The 27,166-nt window shown below is 43.5% G+C and overlaps 1 protein-coding gene across 1 annotated transcript in view; it reads left to right on the forward strand.

The window, feature by feature from the left end:
* The window catches only part of CLPB (ClpB caseinolytic peptidase B homolog (E. coli)), a 139,302-nt gene that overhangs the window by 82,595 nt on the left and 29,541 nt on the right, over positions 1–27,166 (forward strand). The window contains exon 6 of the mRNA XM_008566961.1: positions 17,921–18,018. Within this exon, the coding sequence (XP_008565183.1) occupies positions 17,921–18,018 (98 nt within the window). The remainder of the gene's footprint in view (positions 1–17,920; positions 18,019–27,166) is intronic.

Genomic DNA, 27,166 nt, shown 5'->3' on the forward strand with positions numbered 1-27,166 from the left:
GTCCCGGTCCGGTACGGGCACGACACTGAGGGTTGTGATCCATTGCCGGACACGAAAAAAGACAAAAAGGAAAAAAAAAAAAAAGATATCTTTCAGGGATCCCTGTGATGTAATGGAACCATGTGTGGCAGGAAGTGCTGACTAGAGGTCAGGGGACCTGGCACTTTTTTCTGCCACTTACTCCATCTTGCCGTGGGACTTCAAGCAAGTTCTTCACTCTCACTAAGCCTCAGTTTCCCCATCTGTAAAATAAGATAGTTGGACTGCAATTTCAAAACTCCCATTTTAGTATTTTGATTCTGAATGAATACTTGCCCTCTGATTTATCCAATTGCAAATCTAAGTATTCATATTTATGCACCAACTATTAATTATTTTCCTGAAGATGACTACCATCATCTCTATTCTAGGTTCCTCTGATATATGCTCTTAAAACATCCTGTATAATTTCTTTATCACCTTTACCACAACATGTAGTTCTATAGTGATTTGAGTAGTATATCTCTCCTTCACTATGAAATGAATTCCCAGAAGGTACAGTCTGAATCTGTAGTGCTTAGGTTCCTAGCACTTTGCACTGTCCTTAGCACAAGATACAGGTGCTCAGTAAGTTTTGTTGAATAAGTTAATTTATAAGTGGGCACTAAGCATTACAGGAAATAAAAGAGAAAAAGATACAGGCCCCTCCTTTAGAGTGCACCCTGTAGAGTGATAATTTGGTGAAAATGCCCATACACAATGCACACTGAGAACAGTGTGGGCCAGTAGATAATAGGACTCTAAGTTAAATGTAAGCAAGGGCCAGAATGAACAAGTGTAATGGGTAATGAGGAGGGGAGAGATCAGTGTTGGCATTGTAAAGGGCTTCATGGAAGAGGTGGGAGTGGAGTCAGACCCAGAAGGACAGGTAGAATTCAAACAGGCAGAGGGAGGAAGGGAAGCTTTTCAGGTGAGGCGGCAACAGAATTGACCTTGCATGTTATTTAGTGACCTGCAAAAAGCTGGCCACCTGCTGGATTATGGAGGAGGGAGGCTTGGGTGTGGAGGGTCTTGAGGATGAGACAGAGGACTTAATCTTGCTGTCAGTAGAGAGTTCCTGAAGTGATTTTCTATCGTTTGTGTGTTTGTTTAGTGTCCATAGTGATTTTTCACTTTAAAAAATGCACAAGGTAGGGCCGGCCCGGTGGCGCACTGGAGAGTGTGCCGCTTGGGAGTGCGGCGGCGCTCCCACTGAGGGTTCGGATCCCATGTGGAGACCGGTTCCCACTCACTGGCTGAGCGCGGTGCGGGCGCGACACCGAGGGTTGTGATCCTGTTACCGGTCAGTAAAAAAAAAAGACAAAAAGGGAAAAAAAAAATATGCACAAGATAAAAGTTTCAAGCAGTACCAGAGGATGTATAGTGGAAAGGAAGTCTTCCTTCCTCATTCCTGGTCCTCTTCCTCAGAGGCCACCACTGTAACTTTTCTTACCTATCCTCCCCATTGCTGCTGTAACTAGTTATCACAAATTCAGTGGCTTAAAACAACACAAATTTATCTTGACAATTCTGGAGATAAGTCCAAAATGGGTCTCACCAGACTAAAGTCAAGGTGTCGGCAGAGCTGCCTTCTTTCTTTGGAGATTCTAGGAGAGAATCTGTTTTCTTGCCTTTTCCATATTTTAGAGGCTGCCCACATTCCGTATCTCCATGTAGCCTTCTTCCATCCTCCAAGCCAGCAATGGCCTGTCAAGCCTTTCTCACATGACACTGACTCTTCTGCCTTTTTCTTTCACTTATGAGACCCTTTTGGTTACATTAGGCCCATCCAAATAATCCAGGATAATCTCCCCATCTCAAAGTCAGCTGATGAGCAACCTAATTCTCTCTGTAACTTTGATTCCCCTTCATATTCCCCTAACATATTCATAGGTTCCCAGGGATTAGAATGTGGACATCTTTGGGGGGCCATTATTCTGCCTACCACACTCTCAGAGATATTTTATATGTGCTTCATTTTTATTCCTGTGTTTGAATAGTTAACACTTGCACATAGTATGAAATTCAAAAGAATTTTCAGTGAAAGTCTTACTCCCACTCCAACTCCAATCAAAGTTATTATCCAATTGCTCTACTGTATTATTTTTTCCCTTGTAATTAATTAGCATTCTGTAGGGAGACACTTTTAAGACCATGAAAATACCCTGTTCCTTATCAAAATGTCCCCCTAGATTTAGCATCTGTTAGTTCTTGCCTGAACCAATCTTTCTACAATGGTTGGAAAATGAATATTTTCCATGTTTTCTAACTCCAGCACTTACTCCACATTGGCCAGTCAGCACTTGGCATTCTATGGTAAACAAGGACCCCTTCTCTCCTATTTATCTATTTATTGTCAAAATGTTCTCATGGATATTTTTTGTTTTAATGTTCTGTAATTCGTTATTGTCCTTAGTTATGTTGGTGCTAAAATTGCCTCAGAGCTGGCAGTGTGGCATCCCCGCCTTCTTCTTATTTTATTTTTATTTTTCTTAGCAGTTTCCTATTTTGCTGCATGATAAGATGGTTCAGACTCAACTTGTATTCATTTTGCTGCTGCCCTGGAAGCAGCCATTTCTTGAGCCCTAGGATTTTTCAGTGTGCCATTGTATTAGAGACTGAAGTCTGAGTACCAGTTTTGCGTATTGCCTCTTACGTTGACAGAGCCAAGAAACACACGTATATACACATACATGCATATACATATACACACATATATTCATATGCAGATACATGTTTTAGAAATCCTGAGAACAGCAATACCTCCCTTTCCAGTTGATCCCTGCAGGGTTCTTTCTTATCTTCACACATTTTGTATCATATGTCCTTTCTCCCTTAGTGAGAATGTTGTCTGCAAATAGCATTGACACACGTGTACTCATTCTCTCAATACTATGATCCATCTAAAAAAGTTCCAGAACTCCTTCACCAATACTGCTATAGAAAACAAACCTCCTAAAATGAGTTCAGGTCAGGGTTTGTGCAGTTCTCACCTCTAATCCATCCAAGGCTGAGGGTAAATAGTGAAATACTGGGTTCATAAGATACTTGGGTTCTTATTTCCCTTCTTCAGTGTGTTTAGGTTACTCATTTGAAATACAGTGGGTTAACTTTTCAGTTTGCTTTTGGTTTTAGGGATTTTCTCCCCTACCTATCCTGGTTCACTTAATTTTGTTGTTTGTATATAGAGACCATTAACTTGTTTCTAAAAGTCAAAACTTTACAAAAAGGTGTGTACTCAGAGAAGTGAAACTTCCTCCCATATCCCTTTCAACCTTTTTCTGCCCCCTCAGTGAACCCAAAACCCTTGTTAATAACCAGTTTTATTGTTTTCTGATTTAGCCTTCCTGTGTTACTTTATATAGCAAATATTTGTATATTTTCTTATTTTGCCTTTCTTTCTACACAAAAGGTAGCATACTATATGAGGGTACTTCCAAAAGTTCGTGGAAAGATTCATGTTATCTTTTAATTCTATTTTTCCATGAACTTTTGGAAGTACCCTTCTATATGCTATTTTGCAGTTCACTTATTTTACTTAACAATGTTTCCTGGAAATCACTTCAGGTCAGTTCACAGAGATCTTCCTTCTTTTTTATAGCTACACAGTACTCCATTGTATGCATATGCTGTATATCCAAAGCTTGGATATTGAAGTTTTTGATATTCTGCAATTACAAATATTGCTACAATGAATATACCTCTTACATATATATTTTGGTATTATTGGAGGTGTGTCTTTACAATAAAGTCCTAAAAGTGGTATTGCTGGGTCAGAAGGTAAATGCATATGTCTTTTGATTAGGTATTGCAAGGTTTTCCTCCATAGAAGTTGTTCTATTTTACATTTCCATAAGCATTGTACAAGCATGCCTGTTTCCTCACAGTCTCTCCAACAGAGTATATTGTCAAACTTTTGGATTTTTGCCAATCTGATAGATGAGAAATAGTATATCAGCATAGTTTTAGTTTGGTTCTCTTATTACGAGTGAAGTTGAACATCATTTCAGATGTTTAAAGGCCATTTTATATCTCCTTTTACGTATTGTCTGTTCATGCCTTTTGCCCATTTTTCTATAGGACTTTTGATCTTTGTTTTTCTCTTGATTTTTAAAAGTTCTTTGTATGTTAAGGGTATTAGCCCTTTATTTGTGAATCTATTGCAAATATTTTCTCCCACTTTGGATTGATGTGGTTTTAACACTTCCCATATAATTCTAATACATAGCCAGGATTGAGAATCAATGATGTAGTTTAAACTGTGCAAATCAGAACTGCTTTTTAAAGGAGAATGCATAAAGAGAGAAAGGGATAAGGGCTGAGGAAGTGGCCTTGGGTGACACCCATAATTTGAGACAGAAGAATGAACAGGAACTGCAGAAGAGACAAAGACATGGATATAGTGTATCATGGAAATCAAAGTAGAAAAGAATCGAAAGGAGGCAGGATTGGTCAGCAGCATTGATTACTGCACGCGTAGAGAAGAAGAAGAGATTGCTAGATGTGGTAATGAGGTCTGTAGCCCTGCCTCCCAGCACGACTTCTTTCATGTTCATTCAGACTGAGAGAAGACTCTTCTGATCTCTGTACAGTGATTTTGTCCAGCAGGATTGCCAGTGACTATAGGAGCCCTCTCCTGACAAACAGAAATAGAAGGAACATAGCCCAGCTGTGTCATAACTGGGGAATAATTACTCAATCAGCAAATATTTATTAAACTCCTACTTAGTATCAGGCATTGTTCTAGGCATAGGATATCACAACAGAGACCCCATATTTAATTTGTGCTTCTCTCTTACCACTTTCTAAAAAGTTAGAGGTTTCCTTTACCCAAGTCCATCCATCTGGTTTGTCATGCAGCCTCAACTTTGGGATAAAATTGGTAAAGTCCGAAATAATTGGGGAAAATCTGTCTTGAGAAAAATGGAATCACTAGCACCAGCAAGGAGCTCTGGGTCAAAATGGTCCTCTTAGTGATTGTGGTCTATTCCATGTCCTTTCCTTGCTCACCAAGGAAATCTCACCACCCTTCCACTTTTATTTTTGGTTATGGTTGCCTAGTGACTGTGGTTGGACATAAAGGAAGGAGCATAAACTGGAAGAGTCTTTGTTGGCAGCATCTTCTGTTTTTTAAAAAAAAGCAACAGTTTTATGAGGGAGATGAGTAATTCCTTCAGCCTTGATTGGGGGGTTGAAAGCAGACATGAGCAGATAAATGGTTCCTGTGCCCAGACCATAGCCTGTAACATTTGATATCATAGTTAAAGATACGTCCCTCCACAGTCTGATTCTGTCCATACAGGGAAGTGTAGCTAGCAAAGATATTTCACTGGTTTCTGTTTCTGCAAGTGTTCGCAAAGCCAACTGCAAATAAGGCGTCTTGTCATCCTTAAGTTCAGAGTGAAAGTCTGTATATTTGAGTATACCTCATTCCAGCAAGCCTGGGCCTACCACCACTTTAATGTGCTGATACTTCTTATCCAAGCAGAAGGCTTTACTTAGCTTTGGAAATAGACATGTGAATGGAAGCATAAGCCCTCTCTTGATAACCCCTCTTCCCTGCTATGGGCATTAGCTGGGATTGGTCAACAGAAGCTTAAACATCTGGTCAGCTCAGTCCTTTGGGGTGGTTAGTGTTTTATAGACAACCCATCAAGATTGATTGGCTTTGTAACTGAATTAGCCAGATGTGTGGGCATTGTGTGCCCTTTCCTCAGCCTTCCTTCAATGTTGTTAGATGGAAGCAGACATGCGATTAGCATGTTTGAAGATGATGTGTTTTTAGTGCATGAACAAAAGCTGCCACCTTCTGCAGAGACTGTGGCTCTGCCCCAGACGTCAGCAGTATAATTATGACTGCTAAATTCAGCTCAGACCCCGGGCTCAGCTGCCTTGGTCTCAGCTGTCATTTGCTGGGGTGGGGGGTGGGGGGATTGCAGAATCCTAGGGACCCGGGCTCTTATAGTCTACTTTGAATTCTGCTTTATCTAGAGTCTTTCCTTCCCTAATGACAATTGCTCCCAGCTGCTTCCTGGTCACAGAGCCTGCTGCCACCTCTGGAGGTAGTCTTCGCTGGATTGTGGGGAAACCAGGGAGGAGAGCTGGCCTCCTGAAAGCCCATGACTTCCAGGAAACTTGCCCCAAATAAAAATGAGCTAAGGATCCTCACTTCTAATGCTTGTTCAGAGCATTATCTGCCATCTAGAAAACTCCTACTTTAGGTTTGCATTCAGCAGAAATCCTTGGCAGGAGTTTTTGCTCTTGCCTTTTTCCTTGCTTGACACTGTGAAGTATATTTGAACATTCATTTTCATGGCTTCGTACCACCTCTTTTTTAACCACAGTGGCCTACATATTTTCCCTAAAACCAGCTGGGAATTTTCATGTCTCCAAAAGCTCTGCTGTTGCTTAACATTCTGCAGACATCTCATACTCAGTGTGCCCAAACTCAGCCCTTCTTATTTTTTTCCGTATTCCCTATTTGGTGAATGGCATCATCATCTACTGGTGTCAAACAAAAAAGAATTGTAAGAAAGTCTGATGATTTCTCCCTCATTTTCCACCAAGCCTTGTCTTCCTTACAATTTCCTCTCAAATCCATCCTCTCCTCTGTCCTCACTACCCTGGTTCAGTTTTCATCCCTCTCACCTGGACTGCTATAACAGCCTTCTTGTTGGTCTCCCTACCTCCAGGTTCCCCTTCAAACCAGCCTCTACCCTGCAAAACCCTGTCACTCCCCTCTTTAAAAACCTTCAGCAATTCCCAGTGCCTATAAGGTAAGACCAGATATCTAACCCAGCTTGCAGTCACTCTACAGTCCACCATGAGTCTTCTGCCACCCTGTCTCTAAGAGGGGATGGGAAATGGTGATGTGCTCCAGGATTGGGATCAGAGCATGGTGGGCCTACCGGGAGGGTGCCTGCTGCCAAGTGGACCTGAGAGACAGGAACCATCTCTGCCATCGGCCACCAAACTGCTCACTCCTGAACAGAGTCTTTCCTGCCTCCAAACCTGTCCTCCTTCACTTTTCTCTGGCTGGAATGCCATTTTCCTACTTCTCCACCTACTGAACTGTTAGCTTTCAAGATACAACTCATTTATATCTCTTCTGTTTAACTTTCCTTGGTTTGCCCAAATGAAGTGAATCACTTCTCACTCTGTTCCTCCACATTTTAGGAGGCTGTTTTATTGTTTTCAATATTAAACTGAAGCTTCAAAAAGCAGAGCTTAACATGTGTCACCTCCCCCACACACCCTCTTCCCCCACTCCTCTGATTCTGCTGCCAGTAGCCCTGGCGAGGTCTCTAACCTGGGGAGGCCACGCAGCCTCCCTTCTGTCTGCTAAGGAGGCAGAGTGGTCGGCTCCCTGCTCAACCTTCCATCTCTACACATAAACCATGGGTGACACCGATGGTAGGAAGGAATGTTTAGTAATGGTAATTGAAGGAGAAATAACAATAGCTATCTTATTTAGGTCTTACTGTATACTAAGCTCTGGACTAAGGCTTTCATCTCCTTTAATATTTAAAATAACTCTGCAAGGTAGGTACTCTTATTTCTTACATTTTCCATATACATAAACAAGGGCACGAGGATGTTAATTAACTTGCCCAAGGTCCACCACTAGTAAGTGGCAGAACCATTGTGGTATATCTGTGACTATGATCTTGTGAGCAGAATTCCAGTCTGTGTCCCAAGCCTCTACAGGGTCTGGCATAAAATAGGTACTCTGGAGTGTTGGTTGCTGGATTGGATGAATGAATGAATTAGTGTTGTTTGCATCATACTTGCCTTCAGGCTTAAGAGGGACTGGCTGAGCATCTGTAGCTTATGCCAAGAAGTATGGATTTTGTCTCATCTCCTAATGCCCAACTATACACAGACATGTTCCCTCCCACTCAGTAACAAACTGCCTGGAACTCTTTCCTGGCTCATATTTACAAGAGAATGTGATAAATTCCGTATTGATCCCTCCTGTTCCACTGTAAATTTTGCAAAAGATGATTAAATAGAGCAATAGAGTCTGCAGGCATTGTGGCTCAATATGTTGTGGACTGGTATATCGACCTCCTCCATCCAAAGGCAGCCAGCGCCTATCCCTGCTGCCCCAGACCAGTAATTAAAATCCTGTGAGACTGGGATTTAAAATCCAATCATATCTCTGAATCAAGCCTTCTAGCCTCCCCATGTGATGAGTGCAATAAGGTAACGGCAGGAGCATGTTTATGTCTGTGCTGAAGCAGTCCCCATAGGGTGGGTAAGAAATGGAGATTTGGGTAGCCCTGCTGGCTAAATCACTTCACCCTGACACCACAGCCACTTGTAAGACAATCTGTAGGTACATAAACAAGTCCCAGCCAAAGACCAAAACTCAGGCTATAAGAGCAAAATATCATACACAAAAATTCACAAATTGCAGTTATTGTACACTTCTATTCCCACAGCCAGTAATTGGTTTAAGCAAGTGATTTCACCTTGACTAAACTATTTATGGCCTTTAGTAACCAAATACTTGTTTGAATTTCTAAAGGAACTTGTTGACCTAATCTAAACTGTAGCCAGTCTTCCCTGTGCTGAGGCCTGTAATGAAGGCATGAGATACTCTTGAAAGGAACTTGTTCATCTCCCCCCCAGCAGCATCAAGAGCTCCTTAAGAGAAGGAACAGTGTCTTCTTACTTGCCTTTGTATCTCTAGCATCTAGTGTGGTGCCAAACACATACAAGACTCTCAAAAAGTATTTTTAAATGCATAAATCTGGAAAAAAAAGATATGTAAGCCAATGTGTAATTAGTAAACCTACCAAGTGGTCATCCATTCAGTGTTTGAACACTTCCAGTGCTAGGGAACTCAATTGTTCCTGAGGCTGCTCACATTCTATCTTTGGATGATCTGATGGTTACAAATTCAGCCAAAATCTCCTTCCAAAGTTCTTAACATTATCCTTGGGTTCATGTAGAATGAATCAAACCCCATTTCTATATAATGGCCCTTCAAATACCTGAAAATAGCATGTGCATGTTCTCCTGAGCTATCTTTTCTTCATCCTAAACCTATAATTCCTTAAACCATTTTTCTCACATGGCTTCTAAACCCTTTCCTATCTCAATCACATTTCCCAGAACAATCTCCACTTTGTCTCTCTTCCAAAACCCATGACTCCCATTTATCTCCATTAATTTTCATCTCATTTGTTTTAGCTCTTAATGTCAATCTTCCACCAGGTATATTTGGTGCCTTTCCTAATTATGTCCACAGATTTGATGAGTAGGCCATTCCTGTGATATCCATGTCAGAAACAAACATGCTGAACAGGACCAAGCCTATTTGCTGCCACTGGAAACTTCCTTCCTGGTCACCTCTGATCCATCAGTTGCCCCACCCTCCTTGGGTCTCATTAGTCCATCAGTCACTTACTAACATTCCATATGGTACTGGCATCCAGCCCACATTTCTCTGTCATGACCACAGTGTTGTCCTGAGACATCCCATCAGATGTCTGATGAAGTAAGTCCACATTTGCCCTGACTGCACCTGACTGAGCAAACAGGCAGTCCTGACAAAGAAAGGCAAGCAGTTCAGTCTGGTATGACCTGGTTTCTGTGAACCCATCCTGATGCCTGGTGATCATCACCATTTCCTTTTCTAGTCATTCACAAAGTATCCCATTAGTAATACATATGATTCTAGAAACAACACTGTGTGAAAAGTTTGGGATCAGATAAGTGCTCTAGTGATTCAAAGGAGGAAGTGATCCATAGACTAGAGTGGTCCTTCAGGGAAGGGGAAATGGAGCTGGACCTCATAGAATGTAGGGTCTGAGTGGTAGGCAAAGAGGAGTTTGACACCACTGAAGACAACTGTGGCAGCCCAGTGTGGTCTAGACCTTCCAGTCAGTGCTGGGAAGTGAATGCTGGGGAGTAGGGGGTGTGCAGATAGTGGAAAGAGCCCTGGACTGGAAGGTCTGGGTTCTAGCCCCCAATCTCTCACTCAGTCTCAGTGACTTTGGGTTCTAACCTTCCCTTCCCCAGGCTTCTCTCTTTCTTCAGTCTTTTTTAGTGCTTAGTGCAGCATCTTCTGCTCTTCTCCAGCTGGTCCTGTGGTTTCCCATCTCCCTGGCTACATAGTGGGTGGCTCTCCTGTATTGGGAGTGGGGGGTTCAGGTCATTAACCTCATCTCCTCACCCCACTGACACTTCCCACACTATATTGCCATTGTTTCTATCCCTGTCAGTCTGCCATCAGTCTGGGTTCTGCCTGAGACCAAGAACCAGTCTGATTCTACTGTGTACCCAGCCCTTGGCCCAGAGTTGGTACTTAGTGGGTTTTAATGGAATGGCTGGATCCAACCTTGAGGCAATAGTTTTCTATTCCCTGAATTTTAGATATCTGCCTTCCTGAAGGCAAGGGATCCCATCTAACCATATCCATTGCAGGATAGGACTTCAGGATGACCTTCTGGGATGTCAGTTAATGTGTCACCATTCACCTGGCCCCAGTCAGGGGAGCCCTGAATGGGAGGGAAGGGAGCCCCATTTTGAACTATCTTGGCTTTGGAGCATCTGAGCACACTTAAAGGGAGGAGGAAAGATGGTTTTTCTTTGTTTTTGAGTCATCAGGCCTTTGGTAGCACTTTGTGTTAGAAAACCAGATCTGGCTTCTTTGGAAACAAAAACCAAAACTTTTTATTATGTAAAATTTCAAACATATATGAAAAAGAGAATAGTAATAATAAATCCCTGCTTTAAATACCAGCTTTACTATTTATATGCTGTATGGCCATGGGCAAATTATTTCAGCTCTCTGAACTTCTCTTTTCTCAAAGTTTTGTATGATGAATAATTCAAACATTGTACATAAAGGCCTTATAACCAACAAATGTTAGCCTGTCTCCTTTCCCCTTGCTCTTCTGCCAGACTCAATTAAGTCATCTGTAAAATGGAAAGAAATAACAATAATATGTCTCCTGCTTTCTTCGCCAAATTGTTAAGAATTAAATCCATGGAAGCAGTCAACATAGGATATGGCACGTAATAAGTGCTGTAAGTATTCTCAGTCAGAGGGAGACATGTGCAAGTGCACATGCCCACGAGTACACCTATGTTGAGCAGTGCTCAGTAGTGTGGTTTATGGAAAAAGCTCAGGATGAGATATCAGAAGACGGGCATCTATTTCCAGTTCTGCTGTGCTTCCTGTCACACTCTGACCAAGTCTCTTCTCTCTCTCTCTGTCAGCCTCTAGGAATATAGAGGAGAATCAGTCAGTCTCTGACCTGAGGTGCTACATACAGACTAGCTGTGAAGACTAAACAGAGATGTGGAAAGGGCAGGCCAGGACCCTGAGGCCAAGGGCCAGGGAAGGCGTGAATAGGGAGGACGACAGGAACCTAGCAGGGAAAGCACTGATCACTGGAGGAGGGGAGAACCAGGCCTGGAAGAATGAATCATGCAGACAAGGGGCAGGGTTCCAGGTATGACGAGCAGCCCAAAGGACAGAGTGGAGATGAGCGTGAGACAGGGAAGGTGCACATCTTCCATATGGTCATCCTGTCTCTCTCTGAATGCTTCCTTGATGGGGAGCTCACAACCAAAAAGAATCAGTTGGTCCACATTGACATCTCTGATGATCATGGGAAAGATTTCTGTTATATAAAAAACTTCCAATTGGAGTAAGTACACTGCTGAAATAGTGACAATCAGGGTGAATGTGGTAAAGGAGCTAGCAGTAAAAATGGAAAGGAAAATGAATATAAAACTTATTAGAAAGAACATTATACACCTATACAATCTTTTTTTCAATCATTTTCGAACTTTTTAATCTTATTCAGTCCTCACAGAACCTCTAGTGGTAGGCAGGGTAGCAGTCATTACTACCAGAAAAGTAAAGCAAGGGCCCTAGATCACACAGCCAGGAGGTAGTAACCCCTCTCCACTGCCGGCTCCGCAGCCCAGCGCGCTTTCAGAGGTAAGGGGTGAGTCATGAAAACTGCAGTAGTGGTAGAACTGAATCACTAGAAGGGCAGTGTGGCTTACAGAATGGAGTGGGGGGCCAGAGGGAGCATGTCAGTATTAGTGATAATATCAGCCTAACATTTACATTGGGCATTTACTGTTGTTTTTTTAAGCACTCTTACATACATTATCTTCTTTGATGTTCACAGAGGTAGGTAAAGGCCGGGATAGAGTAATGTCAATGGAGGAGGGACTAATAAGCCTCCTCCCACTCCCCCAACCTGTGAGCTTTTCCCGCCAGCACAGAGAAGATCTGAATCCCACTCCCACCCTAATTTCAGCATTCTCCCCAGGAAGGGCAAATGTGCCTCTCTCTGACTTTCTCCCTACCACCCACCTACAAAGCAGAGGGTGTTCGGGCCTGACTGAACTGACCTGAACCTCTCTGTTTGCCACCCAGCCAGAGAGGTGTCTGGTGCAGGCAGCAAAGAAACTAGGGGCTTTGGCCTACAGGAACAAGGGACATGGTCATACAGTTCTATCAGAAAGGCTCTTTTGGGGCAGAAAGACCAGCCCTGTTCTGTGTGGCCTCAGAATATAGCACCTGGAGAGAATACAGCTCACTCATCTGATAGATATTATTGAGCACCTGTCGTGTGCTGGGTAACACAGATGTAGAAGTGTATCAGGCATAGTCCCTGACTTCTAAGAGTTCAGTCTTGGATGGAGACAGACTTTAATACAGAGTGGTCAGTTCGGTAAGATAACAGCAGAAGGGCCTATGGGAGCACAAAGGATGGTACCCACCTTCCTGAGGTGGGAGGGAAACAAGGAAGGCTTCCTGGAGGAGAAGCCTGAACTGAGTCTCAAAAGATGACAGGTGTTTTCAGGAAGACCAAGATGCGAGTGGAGTTGGTGAGAGAGGCTGGTGCTTATATAAGAAGGATCTGCCCTCACTTTAACGGGGGAATCCTGTTGGAGAGCCATGAGATTAGAGCTGGGTATTAGAAACATTTATAGGAGCCAGAGTGACCACTTCTCTCAGATGTATTAAAGAAGAATGTCTTAGGAAATTGGAAGCACTCACCATTAAGGTCTTTTTCCACTTGGAGAGTCTATGATTTTGTCACATCAAAGGCAGGTGCTACACCAGAGAAGAGCGGTGGGCTCCCTAGGCACCAGTGGGCCAGGCCTTCTCTCCCACCAATGCCATTTCCACTACCTTAGCCTGCCCAGGTAATGAAACCCGAGCCAGCCACAGTGGCACCAACCAGCACCAGCCCCATGACCCCCCACTTCCCACCCTTCTTTTCCGGCCCGAGCCCTATTGACAGATCCCCCAGAATCCGAAGGAATTCAAGACAAATGGTTAAGAGGATGGAGTTAATAAAATTTGAAAAATTGAGGCCTGTCACTCCACTAAACTTTTTTCAATACCACTGACAGAAACATATTTCCCCAATGAGTGACCTTCCACAGCTGTAGCAGGCAGGCGCAGCCGCAGCAGTACTGCCAGGAAGCCAGTCTGCTATTTATCAAATATTATAAGCTGGGACATACTAATCTGGACCAGGGAGAGGAGAGGAGGGGAAGGGTCCTGCACCACACTGCCTGGGGTGTTCCAGGTGTTTGCCCCAGCCCCAGACAGCCAGTGGGAGGTGACGGATGGCCTGCGATTAGCACTCCCACGTCTGTCCAGCCCTCTCACTTGCTCCCAGAGGCCTGGCCCTCTAGACCAGCTGCTCGGCCCGGAGGGGCCCTGGATGGGAGGCAAGGGGAGGTCAGACCAGGGCACGGGCCATCCCATACCCCCGGAGAGGGCAGGCGGGTGAGGCCCAGTATGGTTATTTATTGGAGTGTAATGGTTTGTGGCCGTTGGTCGTGGAGGTGAAATCGATCAGTAGTGGAAGTCAGGTTCTATCAATTATTACAGCAATTAGTCAAGTCAGAGTGAGGGTGTGGGGCTGGGGGACTAATATTAGATGGACATTATCCATGGTGCCCCCGCCTCAGCCTTCCTAAAGTGGGGGCAGACGTGCTGCCCTGAGGCTCCAGAACCTTGAGGAGCACGGCTGGCTTCCCCCCATGAGTGGTCAGGTGGGGCCTGACCTGAGAACCTCCTAGGTGGAGACAGACCCAGCACTACTTTAAAAGGAGCCCCAGTGCTGGCTGGCCCAGGTGCAGAGATGTCCTACCTCTCCCCATCCCATCCTTTATGAGAAGTGACACAACTCCTACTAGAAATTACTCAGTGGCCAATGTTTATGGCACACATTTTTCATTCTGTAAGCAAATATAGATCACTGACAGCACTTGTTTGAAGCGGCTAACCTCATCCTCTGTTCTTTCTTCCACTGTCTTCCTCTCTCCCCTTATTTCCTCTTCCCCCGCCCCTTCTCCCTTCCCACCCATTTCTCCCTTCTTCTCTTTGCTGTTTTTTTCTTTTCTTTCCAGAGGTCTCTTCCGTAATTCATCCTTCCACTCTAGCATATATCTAGCAACAGAGCTCCCCTTCAGGCTGCCTAAGAAAGGAGAGGCCTTATCACTGCTTAATTGTAGCACAGCTGGGGCAGAAAGGGAGTCACAGGAGCTTTGGCAGGAGAGAATGATGCTGTCTGCCACTGGCCCCTCAGCTCTCACAGAGTCCCTTCAGTGCTGAGCACCAGAGAAAGCAGTAATGGGCTAGGAAGGCTGGGCCAGGCGAACAAGCCCCTGAGCACTTTGTTCCTTCCCCCACAGTGCGGTCTGTCTGTCCCTCCTTTAGCACAGAGATCACACTCAACCTGTGTTATAGTTGTATGCTCATCTCTTGTCCCCATAAGCTCCTAGAGATCTGGAATTGTGCTAGACTGAAACTCTAGGAAGCACCTAATCTTAAAGACAGGAAGAGGAGACTGCAAGAAGCAGAGAAGGAATGGTCACAGGTGTGGGAGGAAAACCTGGAAAGTGGTTTTATAGAACTCAAAGGAGGGAGTGGCCAAGGTATCAGTTGCTACAGAGTGGTCAAGAAATATAAAAAAGAAAACCATTCCTTGGCTTTGCTGATCCCTCATCATCCTGCATACAGAGCCCTGCAGATATAAAGTGCCCAGTGAGTACCAATAGAATTAAAAGAATGTGGCTTTTTTTTTTTTTTTTTTAAAGATGTCCGGTAAGGGGATCTTAACCCTTGACTTGGTGTTGTCAGCACCACGCTCATTCAGTGAGCAAACCAGCCATCCCTATATGGAATCCGAACCCGTGGCCCTGGTGCTATCAGCACCGCACTCTCCTGAGTGAGCCACGGGCCAGCCCAAAAAAGAATGTGGCTTTAACAGAGCTTCCGAGGACTTGCCCGCTAGTTAGAACACCACAGACATCCTCCTTAATAAGGAATTTGCACTTTGTCCTGTAAGCAGTGAAAAAAAGGCCAGTGGAGGATTTTTCAGCAGGCGTGTGTTGTGGCCACCCTGATGAGAATGCAGGGAACTGAAGTTAGGAGAAGAACCTGGAGATGGATTTGACTCCTGGTTCAAGCAAATAAAGCTAGTGTTCTGACCCTGGGCTAGTTATTTCACTTCTCTGAGCCCAGTTTCCACGCTATAGCTTGGGGATTTTAATTCCTATCCCTCAGGGTTGTTGTGAGGATTAAGTGATAAAATGTACAAAAAGTTCATAGAACAGTGCCTGGCACATAGTAAGTGCTCAGTAAATACTAGCACTATAATTATAATAATAATAATTATATTTTATAATATAATTATATAATAAATTATAATAATAATTATAAATTATAAATTTATTTATAAATTATAAATTATACAATAAATATAATTATAAATAAATAATATATTATTATTATTATTATTATTATTATTATTATTATTACCACCACCACTCCTAGGTATCTACCCAGGAGACATGAAAACATACATCCATACAAAAACTTGTACATACATGTTCATAGAAGCACTATTCATAACAGCCAAAAAGGAGAAATAGCCCAAATGTCCATCAGCTGACAGCTGGATAAACAAAGTGTACTATATCCACAGAATGGAATATTATTCAGCCATGCTAAAACATGGATGAACCTTGAAAACATTATGCTAAGTGAAAGAAGCCAGACACAAAAGACCACATACTGTATGATTCAGTTTATATAAAATATCCAGAATAGGCAAATCTTAAGGGACAGAAAGTAAACTAATGGTTGCCAGGGCTGGAGGGAATGGGGGGCGTCTGATAATTGGTATGGGGTTTCTTTTCAGGGGGATGAAAATGTTCTGGAATTTGATAGTGGTGATGGTTGCACAACCTTATGAGTATATAAAGCCACTGGATTATATAATTTTAAAGGTTTAACTTTATAGTATATGAATTATAATAAAAATAATATATGACAATATTTTATATTAAATTTCAGTTAGAAAATAGAATCACATATAAAAGTATTAATTTTACATATTGATAATAAGAGTTTCCTTTGCCTGGATTGTACATCCTCCTCTCTGCCTCATCCCCCTGCCTCCTGTCACACCTGTGTAGAGGTTTAGCCTCATCCTCTGCAGCCCAGACAGTCGCATGGAAATGCTTAATAAACGTTTATACGTTTGTTGGTAAGTTTATAAGGTCTTTTAAGAAGCAAAAACCTTCAATAGGAATAGTTTTTAATCATGATATAAATGTTACCAAAGACTGAAGTTGAGAAACACCGATTTTCACTGTCCAACGAACAGTGGTTGGACACCTACCCTGAGCCAGGCCCTGTGCCGAATGGGTCCCCAGCAGCCTATTATATCCTATGACAGGGACATAATCCTTCTTTACTTCTGGATAACACTTCTTTAGCAAGAAAGAAGCTCAAGGAACACTAAATAATTATTACCTTAATATTCCAGTTAACACTTATTGAGCATCTGCTGTGTACAAGAACAGCTTTCTTATATTTCTGTCTTCTTGCCTTGAGAGGAGTACCTTTGGGGCAGGGCCAGACCTGATCCTTCTGCATCCCCAGGTCCCACTCAATCAAGGTTTGCCAAATTGAATGGAATGGATGGCTTTTGGAGAGGAGAGTGAGGTGCTCAGACCTGGGTTTGGGGAAGGAGATTCTGACAGCACAGAGGGTCAGAGTAGCATTTCTTCCATAACTGCCAAGTCTTACACAAAGTAGACACTTTATACATGTTTATTAGCTATTGGTACTTAGAGAAAAGGTAGATATATAGCCCCCAGCTAATGTCTTCTTTTTGTCATACTCAAAGTTCTTTGTCCTCAAATCACAGAAACTAATAATTGGAGGAAATGCCTGCCCACATACATACTCTACCAATAGCTAGGGTGGCATAGCCAGGTTGCTGGTGATGCCCATGCCCTTCCAGAGGACTCAGCTGACTCTGGCAAGCAGGAGATACACAGAGGTAAGAGAGCATAAAAGGAGAGAGAGGAACAGTGCAGCAAGGAGGAGAACCTTTTAATTGTTATTTGGGATATTATTTTCTGCTTTAGAGAGAAACCTTTATATGACTCTATGAATAAATTTTCATCTTTATCAAATGTGTTGGAAAATGTGGACATTTTAACAAATGTGTATATGAATTTGTGTATTTACATGTGTTTGTGTTGGGGTATATTAGTCTATGTATTTATTTGGTATATTTTGTTAGCATGTTCAGCTGTGTGTATTTGGATGTATAACATCTACATGCGTGTAGTACCTTTCTATGTGGGTAGTGTGTTACTGCACTTGTGCGCATGCACACATAGGAGCTCCAATAACCTGACCTCTATGTAAGAAAGGACTAAGAACTTTCCTCCCAGAGTAGCTTGATGTGTCTTTCTGCCATTCTGTGATCTCTTAGGTTTCTTTGGGCATTCCTCACACTGAAATTGGGGCCCTAAGCCACCTCCAGGGAAGGCTAAGGTCCCACTGACCATTCATAGAGCCTCTGACCACTTATCCTTCTCCTGCTAGGAGCCAACCCCCTGCAGAGGAATGAAATGGGACACACACCCTTGGATTATGCCCGAGAAGGGGAGGTGATGAAGCTTCTGAGGACTTCTGAGGCCAAGGTAAGTTTCAGATAAAAGAGTCCTGTGGTCACTCCAAGCATCATTTAATCTTTCACTCATTAAATTACGTCAGACTCCACACCAAAGGCCACTTCTCCTTAGGTGATTATTGTCTGTTTAAATACAAATCCAGCCCCCAGTCTTATCAAGAATAGGAAGCTGCCCCTGTCATGACCAGGGAGAGGCCTAGGCCACTTCTGGCTTCTGAGGATTAATCTTCAAATTCAGTTTTTGAGGTGATAGGCCTCCCAGCTTCTTTTCAGAAGAGAGGGGCTAGCCAAACAAAGTCTTTAGCCCAAGTAGTATTTCTCCTAGGCCTCATGTGTTCTATAGCCTCATCAAGCAATTCTTTGCCATCATCACTCCTAGAACCATTCCTTTACCCCTTCTTTCCAGACACACTCCAGAGAGCCTGATAAAGAGTCTGAGCCCCAAAAATCTCGATCTTAATTCAATCTTCTCAACCAAACTTTTGAACTCCCTGAAAACAAGGCTAAGACTTCCACCCCTCACAGCCACAGAGCTGTAACTCAGGAACTACTGGGCAGAATCCAAAAACTGGAATCACAAATCTCAGAGCTGGCAGGACCTTAGAAATCATCAGTCCAGTGATGGGAAATCTTAAGAGAGCATAAACAAATAAATCAGGAAAATTGCTGCTCTAGTTGAAGGGAAGATGGACCAGAACATTGTCCACGTGACCCACCCTTCCCTCCTAGAGTAGCCTCTGAGGGGGCTCTGCTGTGGGCACAAGCTTTAGATCTCTGAAACCTAAATCAACTGACTCATTTTATTCCTGGGGAAACTGGAGCCCGGGTGTCATGTGGCTTGCCTTTGGTCCCAGCATCAGCATCAAAACTGAAATGACCACTAGGCCATGTAAGATTTAATGGCAGAACTGATGCTGGAAGACCTGGTTTCTAACTCTCTTTCTTATCCTCTTTCTAGCACCATATAGTCTATTGTCTGCAAATTGACTGAAGTGCTTTGGGATGATTAAGTGACAGGTCCCACCTAGTGGCAGATATTCTCTCTGTCTTGAGTCAGAGTACTTAGCTCACTGAACTGAGACAGAGGAGATGTGGGTTCTGATCCCGCTTCCACCACTTACTGCCCACGTGACCTTGGCTAGCACCTCCCTTCTTTGAAGCTCAGTTTCCCTCTGTGAAATGAAAACATTGGACTAAATGGTTTCTAAGTTTCTGTGCAATGTATTATGATTTGCGTATGAGTTAGGATAAGCTAGATATGCTGTTGTAACAACCCAAAATTTCAGTGGTTTAAAACAACAAAGATTTATTTTTGCCTCTTGCTGCATGTCCATTGTGGTTCGGTGTGGGGGTGGATTGGGCTCATCACAGGAATCCTGACTGGCAGAGTAGCCACCACTGGATTGTTGTTAGTTGCTTGCCAGAGAGAAAAGAATGCTCTGAAGGGTCTTACATTTGCAGTTACATGTTCAGCCTAGAGGTAGGACTCTTACACTCAACTCCTGGGCCAGAACTAATCCCATGTTCCCACCCAATCACAGGGGGCAAGAAGAGTAATCCTACCATGTGCCTAGAAGGAGAGATCTGGTAATACTTGGTAATCAGCATTAACCATACAGAGTTTGTCTCCCTAGTATCCTTAGTCACTGTCTTGCAGTAGTTTCCTGGGGAGAAAGGAAGGAGTTAGGAAGGGTGGCTAGCTTTTTATAGCCCATCCCAAAGGGCCTTGGGAATAGAAAGAGCTACTAAATGCCAGAGGGCAAGTGCTTCTCTCCCTTTGTTCACATTTTCCACTCCTAGGAGCAGCCCTGGAAGTTGGGTTAGCTTCCCCAAGCGCCTGAAGGAAATCCCTCAGCACTGTTTCAAATAACCTCAGGGACTGCACTCCCATCATCACCTCCCCTTTCAGGCCCAACTGGATTCCCTGAGAGACAAGCGCTGGACTTAGCTAAGAGTACTCACAGTTTGTCAGGTGATGTAACATAGGGCAGGTGCTGGTCTGACCATGTGGAGCAAGAGAACAGGCCTCTTAGTGCTAACACAGTAGAGGGGTTAGGGCAACTGAGGAACCCTTAACAAAGTTTGGCTGCCCAAGGGAAGTGGCTTGTTGTTGGCCACATTATTACAAGGTTAATGTCCAGAGCGAACAAATGGTGGTTGCAATCTCCTGTGCTGGTCAGACCCTTCTGGGGCAAGGAGGGCAATTGCACACACCACTTCCTAAGTATACATCGAGCTCTTAGAATCTGTGCAGAGGTGGGCAGCAGGGTGGCAAGAGGAACTGTGCCATGAGAAAAAGTTGAAGGCAATAGGAGCTTCTGGCCTGGAGAGGAGAGACTGCATTTAGGCACCAGAACAACTCTGGGAGAGAGGGGATGAGATTCATTCAGTGGGAAAGTTAGAAGAGAGCCAGGCATATTGAGTGGCAGCTGTAGGGAGGAGCTCCCCACAGAGCTATCCCACAGTGGAAGAGGCTGCCTGTAAAGGCTGGAAGACCACTTAGAGCCAGCTCAGGGATTCCGCAGACTCTCAATCTGTTGTCCCCTCTGTACACTTGATCTGTATGTCCTCCATCCTGAATATCCAAGTGTCCACTGAGCAGCTCCACCTTATTGCTGTGCTGTCCCATCAGATTCTACCGATGGAAACCACCCCTCGGCTCTCCCTGGATGTCAGCAGCATTGTCTTTCTCCCCGTTGTTCAGCATCTACTTGGTCACCCGTTCTTTCTGCTCTGCTTTTTTCCTCCAAGCTGCAAAAAACTACCTCTTCAAAATTGTGAGGCAAACTTTTGAGGGAAAAGCACCGTTTTAGACTTGAGTTCTGTCTCCTTCTACCAGTAAGTAAGAAGCAGCTGCCCCTCTCTGAGTTCTGGCCCTACATCTGCAACATAATGAGTCAGGCCTGGAGGGTGCTGAGGCTCCAGCCAGAGGCCTCATCTCCTGGCTCTTTGTCTAGACATGGGTTATTGCCGCCCTGATCTTATCTGGCTCCCCTCTGTCCGTCCACCATCCCCCTGCCATCCAGCTCAGCCTCTACCTTCACCTACCACTCTGTAGTCCAATTAGGCTCATTATAGAAAGTTTGTAAATATTAAAGTCATATGTCTCATTATAGGAGATTTGGAAATAGAGAAAAGTAAAATGAAGAGAATTAAATAACACAGTACATATTTATGAATGACATCTATGTACCAGGGGAGCTCACAGTCTCAGAGGGAGATAGGCAAGTAAACCATGACACCAAGTCATCAGTTGTGTGACTTATCAAGGAAGGCTTCTTGGAAGAGATGACAACTGAGCTGAATCTCGATTAAAAGCATTCTAGCCCTACTATGTAGATATAACCACTATTAATATTTTTAATTATTTATAATAATAGTAGATACCATTTATCAAACGCATCTAGGCACTGTGCCAGGTGCTCTAATATATATTTTTTCTAATCCTACAACAAATCTATGAAGTATTTCTCTTATTACCCGTTTCCCAGATGGAAAAACTGAAAATGCAAGAAAAGCAGGCCCCTTACAAAAAATCTAGTTGTTATAAGTGACTATTAGATTTGAATCAGAGATTTTCTCTTATGGTATTATATTGGCCTTTTCTGGACAAAATCTCTATATATTTTCATAGATGGCCTTTTTTAAACCTGGTTGATAGCCTACTCTATATACCAGAGGTCTCAAACTGGCAGCCATATTTGATTTTGTCAACCCGGTTTTTCAAAACTGTAACCCAACCCGGTTTTTCAAAACTGTAAATTTAATGCTTTCAGGTTGGGGGCACAGGCTCTTCAGCCCCAGGTTCCCCCATTCACTGTTATATTATGTCCTTGCTTGTCAGACATTTATGTTTCCTATTTGGCCGTGAAAGTGTTTGAGTTATGATCCTATGTTTGGAATCTGCTTTTTTTCACTTAATATCATTGGTGATTTTACCATTTAAAAATTATCCATAAGCCTAATTTTTTATTTCATTCTGCCTTTTAAAATGTGTCACTTACTCCAAGAATCTCTGTAACCTCAAGTGGCCTGAATGATTTTCTCCTCACTGCCGTTTCCTTAGTTCTCTCAGCATTTGCTGCACCACAGCCTCCATAGGCCTCCTAAGAAGATCCAGAGGTGGATGAGGCCCAGCCCCTGTCCCTGAGCATGCCATCTGGCTGGAGAGGCACAGGCACTCTTAGCTCTGATACCCACAGATTGACTCGTACCTCAGGAGGGTCTGCACAGAGTTGGTGGGGGCTCCAGGAAAGCATGGATCGCCTCCTGGCCGAATGGGCAGGGCAGCTTTGTAGAGGAGGTAGCCTGTGGTCTCACTGTGAAGGATTTCAGTAGATGTAGAGTTTAATACCTAAAGCCTAGCCGATTTTCATGTCTTAACTAACAGACGAAGGAGAGGTGGAAATATATCTCTGTGCACATGATGGCAGATAAAACAAAAATATGGGGAGCTATCCTGTGATGAATATTCAGCTGAGGGGGACGCGCTCATGCCAGCCCGCATCTCCACTCCCGATTGTCTCTCCGCCGAGACTCACGAGGAATTTATTGCTCGTTTTAATCACACCCAGAGAATGAATTGGCAGGAATATTAGGCAGATAGGCCTACCCTATATTTTTTATTTGCATATCCCAGTGACAGGATCACAAGCACATTTCCTGTCTCTGTATTTTTTCATTTGCTTCAGGGATAGCTGGGGATGGTATGCTCCCCTGGGCCTGCATTCCAGGCTGAGAGCCTGGGTGCTCCCATCAGAGCTGAGCACAGCCGAAGCCCTCCTGGAGAGGAGGGGTGGAATACACAGGAGGGTGGGAAAGGTATGTTCTTCTTCCCCCTGCCTCACTCGGCCTGTTCTCTGCTACACATCTCATTACAGGTGCCAGCTTGCGCATGCCTGGCCCTGTGCTTGGCCTTGTGGCTTACTGTGGGCCACACACAGTGCTGAGTACTTTATGGGGGACAAGCTTTCGCTTTCTCTCTTTTTTTTAACTTTTAAAAACTTTTTATGGAAATATACTTGTATAAGGTGTACATGTCAGAAATATACAGCTCACTGTGTTTTCACAAACTAAACACAGCCAGTCAAGAAAGAGACAGTGACAAGCTCTCAGAAGCCCATCACATACTCCCTTCCAGCCACTATGCATTCTCATCCCCCAAGGGTAAGCATTATCCTAATTTTAAAAAAAATTTCGTTTTTGCCTAATTTCAGAAATAGTACAATGAATACCTATAAGCCCTTTGCCCAGAATTCCCAACTGTTAACATTTAATCACACTTGCTTTATTATTTATATATATAAAATAATATACATATGTATATAATAAGATTTTTTTCTAAATCATTTGAGAGTAAGTTATACACATGATGCCTCTTTACCCCTACGTACTTCCTAAATACTAAGTATTTCCTAAAAAAACAAGGTTATTTTCTTATATCAGCTCAGTAGGATGATCAAAATCAAGGCATTAATGTTGATATTAACTAATCCACAGATGTTATTCAGATTTCACCAGTTGTCTCAATAATTCTCCTTACAAGAAAAGAGAATTCTGGATCCCAAATTTCATTCAGTTGTCATGTCTCTTTAGTCTCTTTTAATCTGGAATAGTTCCTCAGTCTCCTTGTCTTTCATGACCTTGACATTTTAAAAAAGACAGGCCAGTTATTTTGTACAATGTCCCTCAATTTGGGTTTGTCTAATGTTTCCTTATGATTCAACTCAGGTTATGTACTTCTGGCAAGAACACCCTCTGGTGTTTATTTTCAATAAGTTCTTTAGGTGCCCCTGTTGTAGAAGTAGGGATAGAAAATTTGTGTTTTAAGTCTCATCTCCCTAAATAGTCTCTGGACTCCCTGAAGGTAAGAACAGGTCTTTTCTTATCTCCAGGTAGAAAGTGCAGGCTCTGGAGTCAGACTTCAAGGGTTAGTATTGTGTCTGTTTCTTGCTGCCAGTAGAACCTTGCTTGAATTCACTTAATCTCTGTGCAGTGGGGATAATGATCAACTATCAACTTCATAAGCCTGTGAGTATTAAATCAGCTGGTCCCAAATGAGGCAAGACTCATCAATGGATGCTAAAACTAGTGAGTGGAAGTTTGAGGAGTAACAGAATATTTACATAGTGTCAAAGTCCCTCCGACAAGATATTTATTAATTACAAGAAAGATGATAGCAGAGAAACCTGGCAGATACCACCAAGCGATCAAAGCTGACTTCACCAGTTATGGGATAAATCAACATCAGGTGACCCTGATATGCACTGAGATGAGCACAAACTCATTTTCTCCCTTTAGCCACTCCGTGCCCCTTTTAACCTTCTCTCACCAGTCCTATTTTTGGATGAACCCAGCTATATTTGCAGAGGAGTGACATGATAAGATTTACATGTTTAAAGTATGCTCTGGCAGCAAAAAGGATGAATGGAAGAGAGGAGAATGGAATCACAATGCTGACCTAGTGGTTACCAAGTCTGATGGGGCTGACTCCTGCTTTGTGTCCAGCCTTCCTCTATAGGAATTCATACTTTATGGGCTATTTAAAGAGACTTTTGAGTCCCTTGGGTGTCCCTCTCATCCCCTGGTCTCATGTTCCCATTTGCTCTGTATCCCCTAGGCTTCTTTGTTGGACCCCCTGGGCTCCTCTGTTATCATTCCCCCTTTTCCAGGTTTCCTCCATCATCCCGCCACCCCCCACCCCCCCAATCTCATCTGTTACCCGATGGTCCATTTTGTTGACCTCCCTACCCACTCCTCTCTGTCATTCCATCTCAGGCCATAGTAGAAGCCCTGACTGCAGTATGAGTTAGGGTCTGAATCAGGGAGTCAGAAGCATGGGCCATATATAGGTCTGCCTGTGAGGAGCACATAGACTCTGTAGGCCTAACTTCCCAATGAGAAGCAAACTAAAGCTTGGCCTTTTTTTTCTTTCCTCCTCCCTATCCCGTTCTTGCCCAGGATCTTACTCTGCCTACACACCACCCCCCCCACTGTCCTCTCAGTGAACACATTGCCAGGTTCATTGTCAGACCTGTCCTCTGAGTGATGCCCAACAGTTGGGATGCCTGCCATACCCCTTCTCCCTGTAACCCTCCCCCTCAGAGCCACTCAGCTTTAAGCAGAGCGAGCCCAGCTAGGCTTCGCCTCAGCCTCCCAGCCCTTTCCTGTAAATGCACTCACAGCCAGAAGGGGTGCCATATTAAATCAAGACTGATGGAAACCAGTGGCTGCGATTATCCAGCCAAGATGTATCATGGGAAGCTGGTTGCTGCCCGCTCCAGGTGAGGGCTTCTGAAGTTAATTGTATATGGCTTTTATTAGGAAGATGATCACTCCCCCACTCCTCTCCTGGGTGGCTCCTTCACAGTGCCTTTCTCCGTTCATGCCCTCTGCTTTCGCAGGCTGGGTTACCTGCCCTGTCTTCTTCTCTAGTGGAACCCCATCAACTCAGAGGTTTAAACTGAGTCCTGTAGCCTTCCTCCCCATCTCCTCAAAAAGCCAGAAACTATAGTAGCCTACATTTATACAGACCTTACCAAGCTCCTTCTCCCATCCTTCTTTTCCTGTCCCCCAAATAGAATATATACAAACCAAGTATTTTCCTTTTCTATTTTCCGCACTGGCTAGTCTTTCACAAGGCTGGGCTCATGGCTCATGCCTTAAAGAAGTCATTCATTCGTTCAACACATTTTTTAGTACAAACTCTGGGCTAAGCATTGGGAAAAGAGCATGAAGCAGTAATATTCAACCTGGGTTAATCCCAGTATCCTGTACATTTTTATCAAAAAGTCTGATCCATTTTCAGAGGTTTTTCTGAAATGCCATAGGTATTTGGGATTCCAGGCTGGGGAGAATCAGGATGTTCTCAAAATTTGGGCCATAGTTTGAACCTTTCCCAAGATAGTCTAGAAAGCTCCTCAGAACCCAGTCAGTTCATGGTATAACCATCCCACTTCCATCCCTGCTCATCCCCATGGAAGTCAAGGAGTCTTTCCCTTTGCCCAAGAAAATAACAGGAATACTAGGCAACCTAAACTCATGACACTGAAGAAGAGTTACAGGAAGTAGAAATGTTTCCGTGGACCAGACTGAGGAAGGCCATGATGGACATACCCAATCAACAAATTGGAAAGAAAAGTCATGTTGGGCTTTGCCTGGGGCAGACCAATGGATAGAAAGTACCTAGAGGCAGAATTCTCTACCATGTAAGGAGAACTGACAACCCAGAGATGAGTGGCCTCAGGCAGTAGAGTCATCTCCAGAACCCAATTAGTGTTGAGATTGTACCTTGCAGACCTAGGCTCCTAGAGGAAGGAGCCTCAAGAGCCACTTCTGGGGCAGTGGAGGACACCCAGGTGGACTTGGCTCCAGGCTTCTGCTTGATCCAGAGCAACTCTTCTTTTTATCTGTGGAGCTCCACACAAAATTAAACCAGTTTAAAAGGGTTTTAATACAAAAAAAAAAAAAAAAAAGAAGAAGGAGAAGGTGGCACTGAGCAAGACAGTATATTATCAGAATGCAAGAAGGAGAAGGGAAGTAACATATATCAAAGGCTTAATAAGGGCTAGGTACTATACTAGCCCTTGAGTCACTCATACTACCACTTATTATACATATGCGCATTTGCTATGTGCCGGATTCTGCTAAGTATCTTATGCACATTATCTCATTTCATCCTCACCAGCATCCCACAAGGATCCCACAAGATAAGTATGAGTACTGTCCCCATGTTACAAGGAGGAAACTAAGATTCATAGAGGTGAATTAATTTACCCAATGTCAGCTAGCAAGTAAGTGGGTGAGTTGAGGTTTGAACTCAGATCTGAATGGAACAAAGCTTGTTCTTTCTCCACACAACTTGCCTCAATTTGAACCAAAAGAAGAGCCAAACTTCAGATGGGGGACAACTGTAAGAATTAAATGAGATGCTGTGTATAAAGTGTTGAGTATAGTGCCTGGCATCTAGCAGCCATTCCACCAATGGTAGTACATCATTCAGTGAGCAATATGTGCAGAGTCCTTCTGTGAACCAGGCCCTGTGCTAGAAGCTGGAACTATAGAGATGAATAAAACATGGTTTTTATAACTGAGGGCCTCATGATCAAGAAAGAAGAGACAAACACGAAGTTAATTACATGCACCAGAGGTCCCAGGAG

The sequence above is a fragment of the Galeopterus variegatus genome, unplaced genomic scaffold (assembly GCF_000696425.1).
Source record: "Galeopterus variegatus unplaced genomic scaffold, G_variegatus-3.0.2 Scaffold283, whole genome shotgun sequence".
Taxonomy (NCBI): domain Eukaryota; kingdom Metazoa; phylum Chordata; class Mammalia; order Dermoptera; family Cynocephalidae; genus Galeopterus; species Galeopterus variegatus.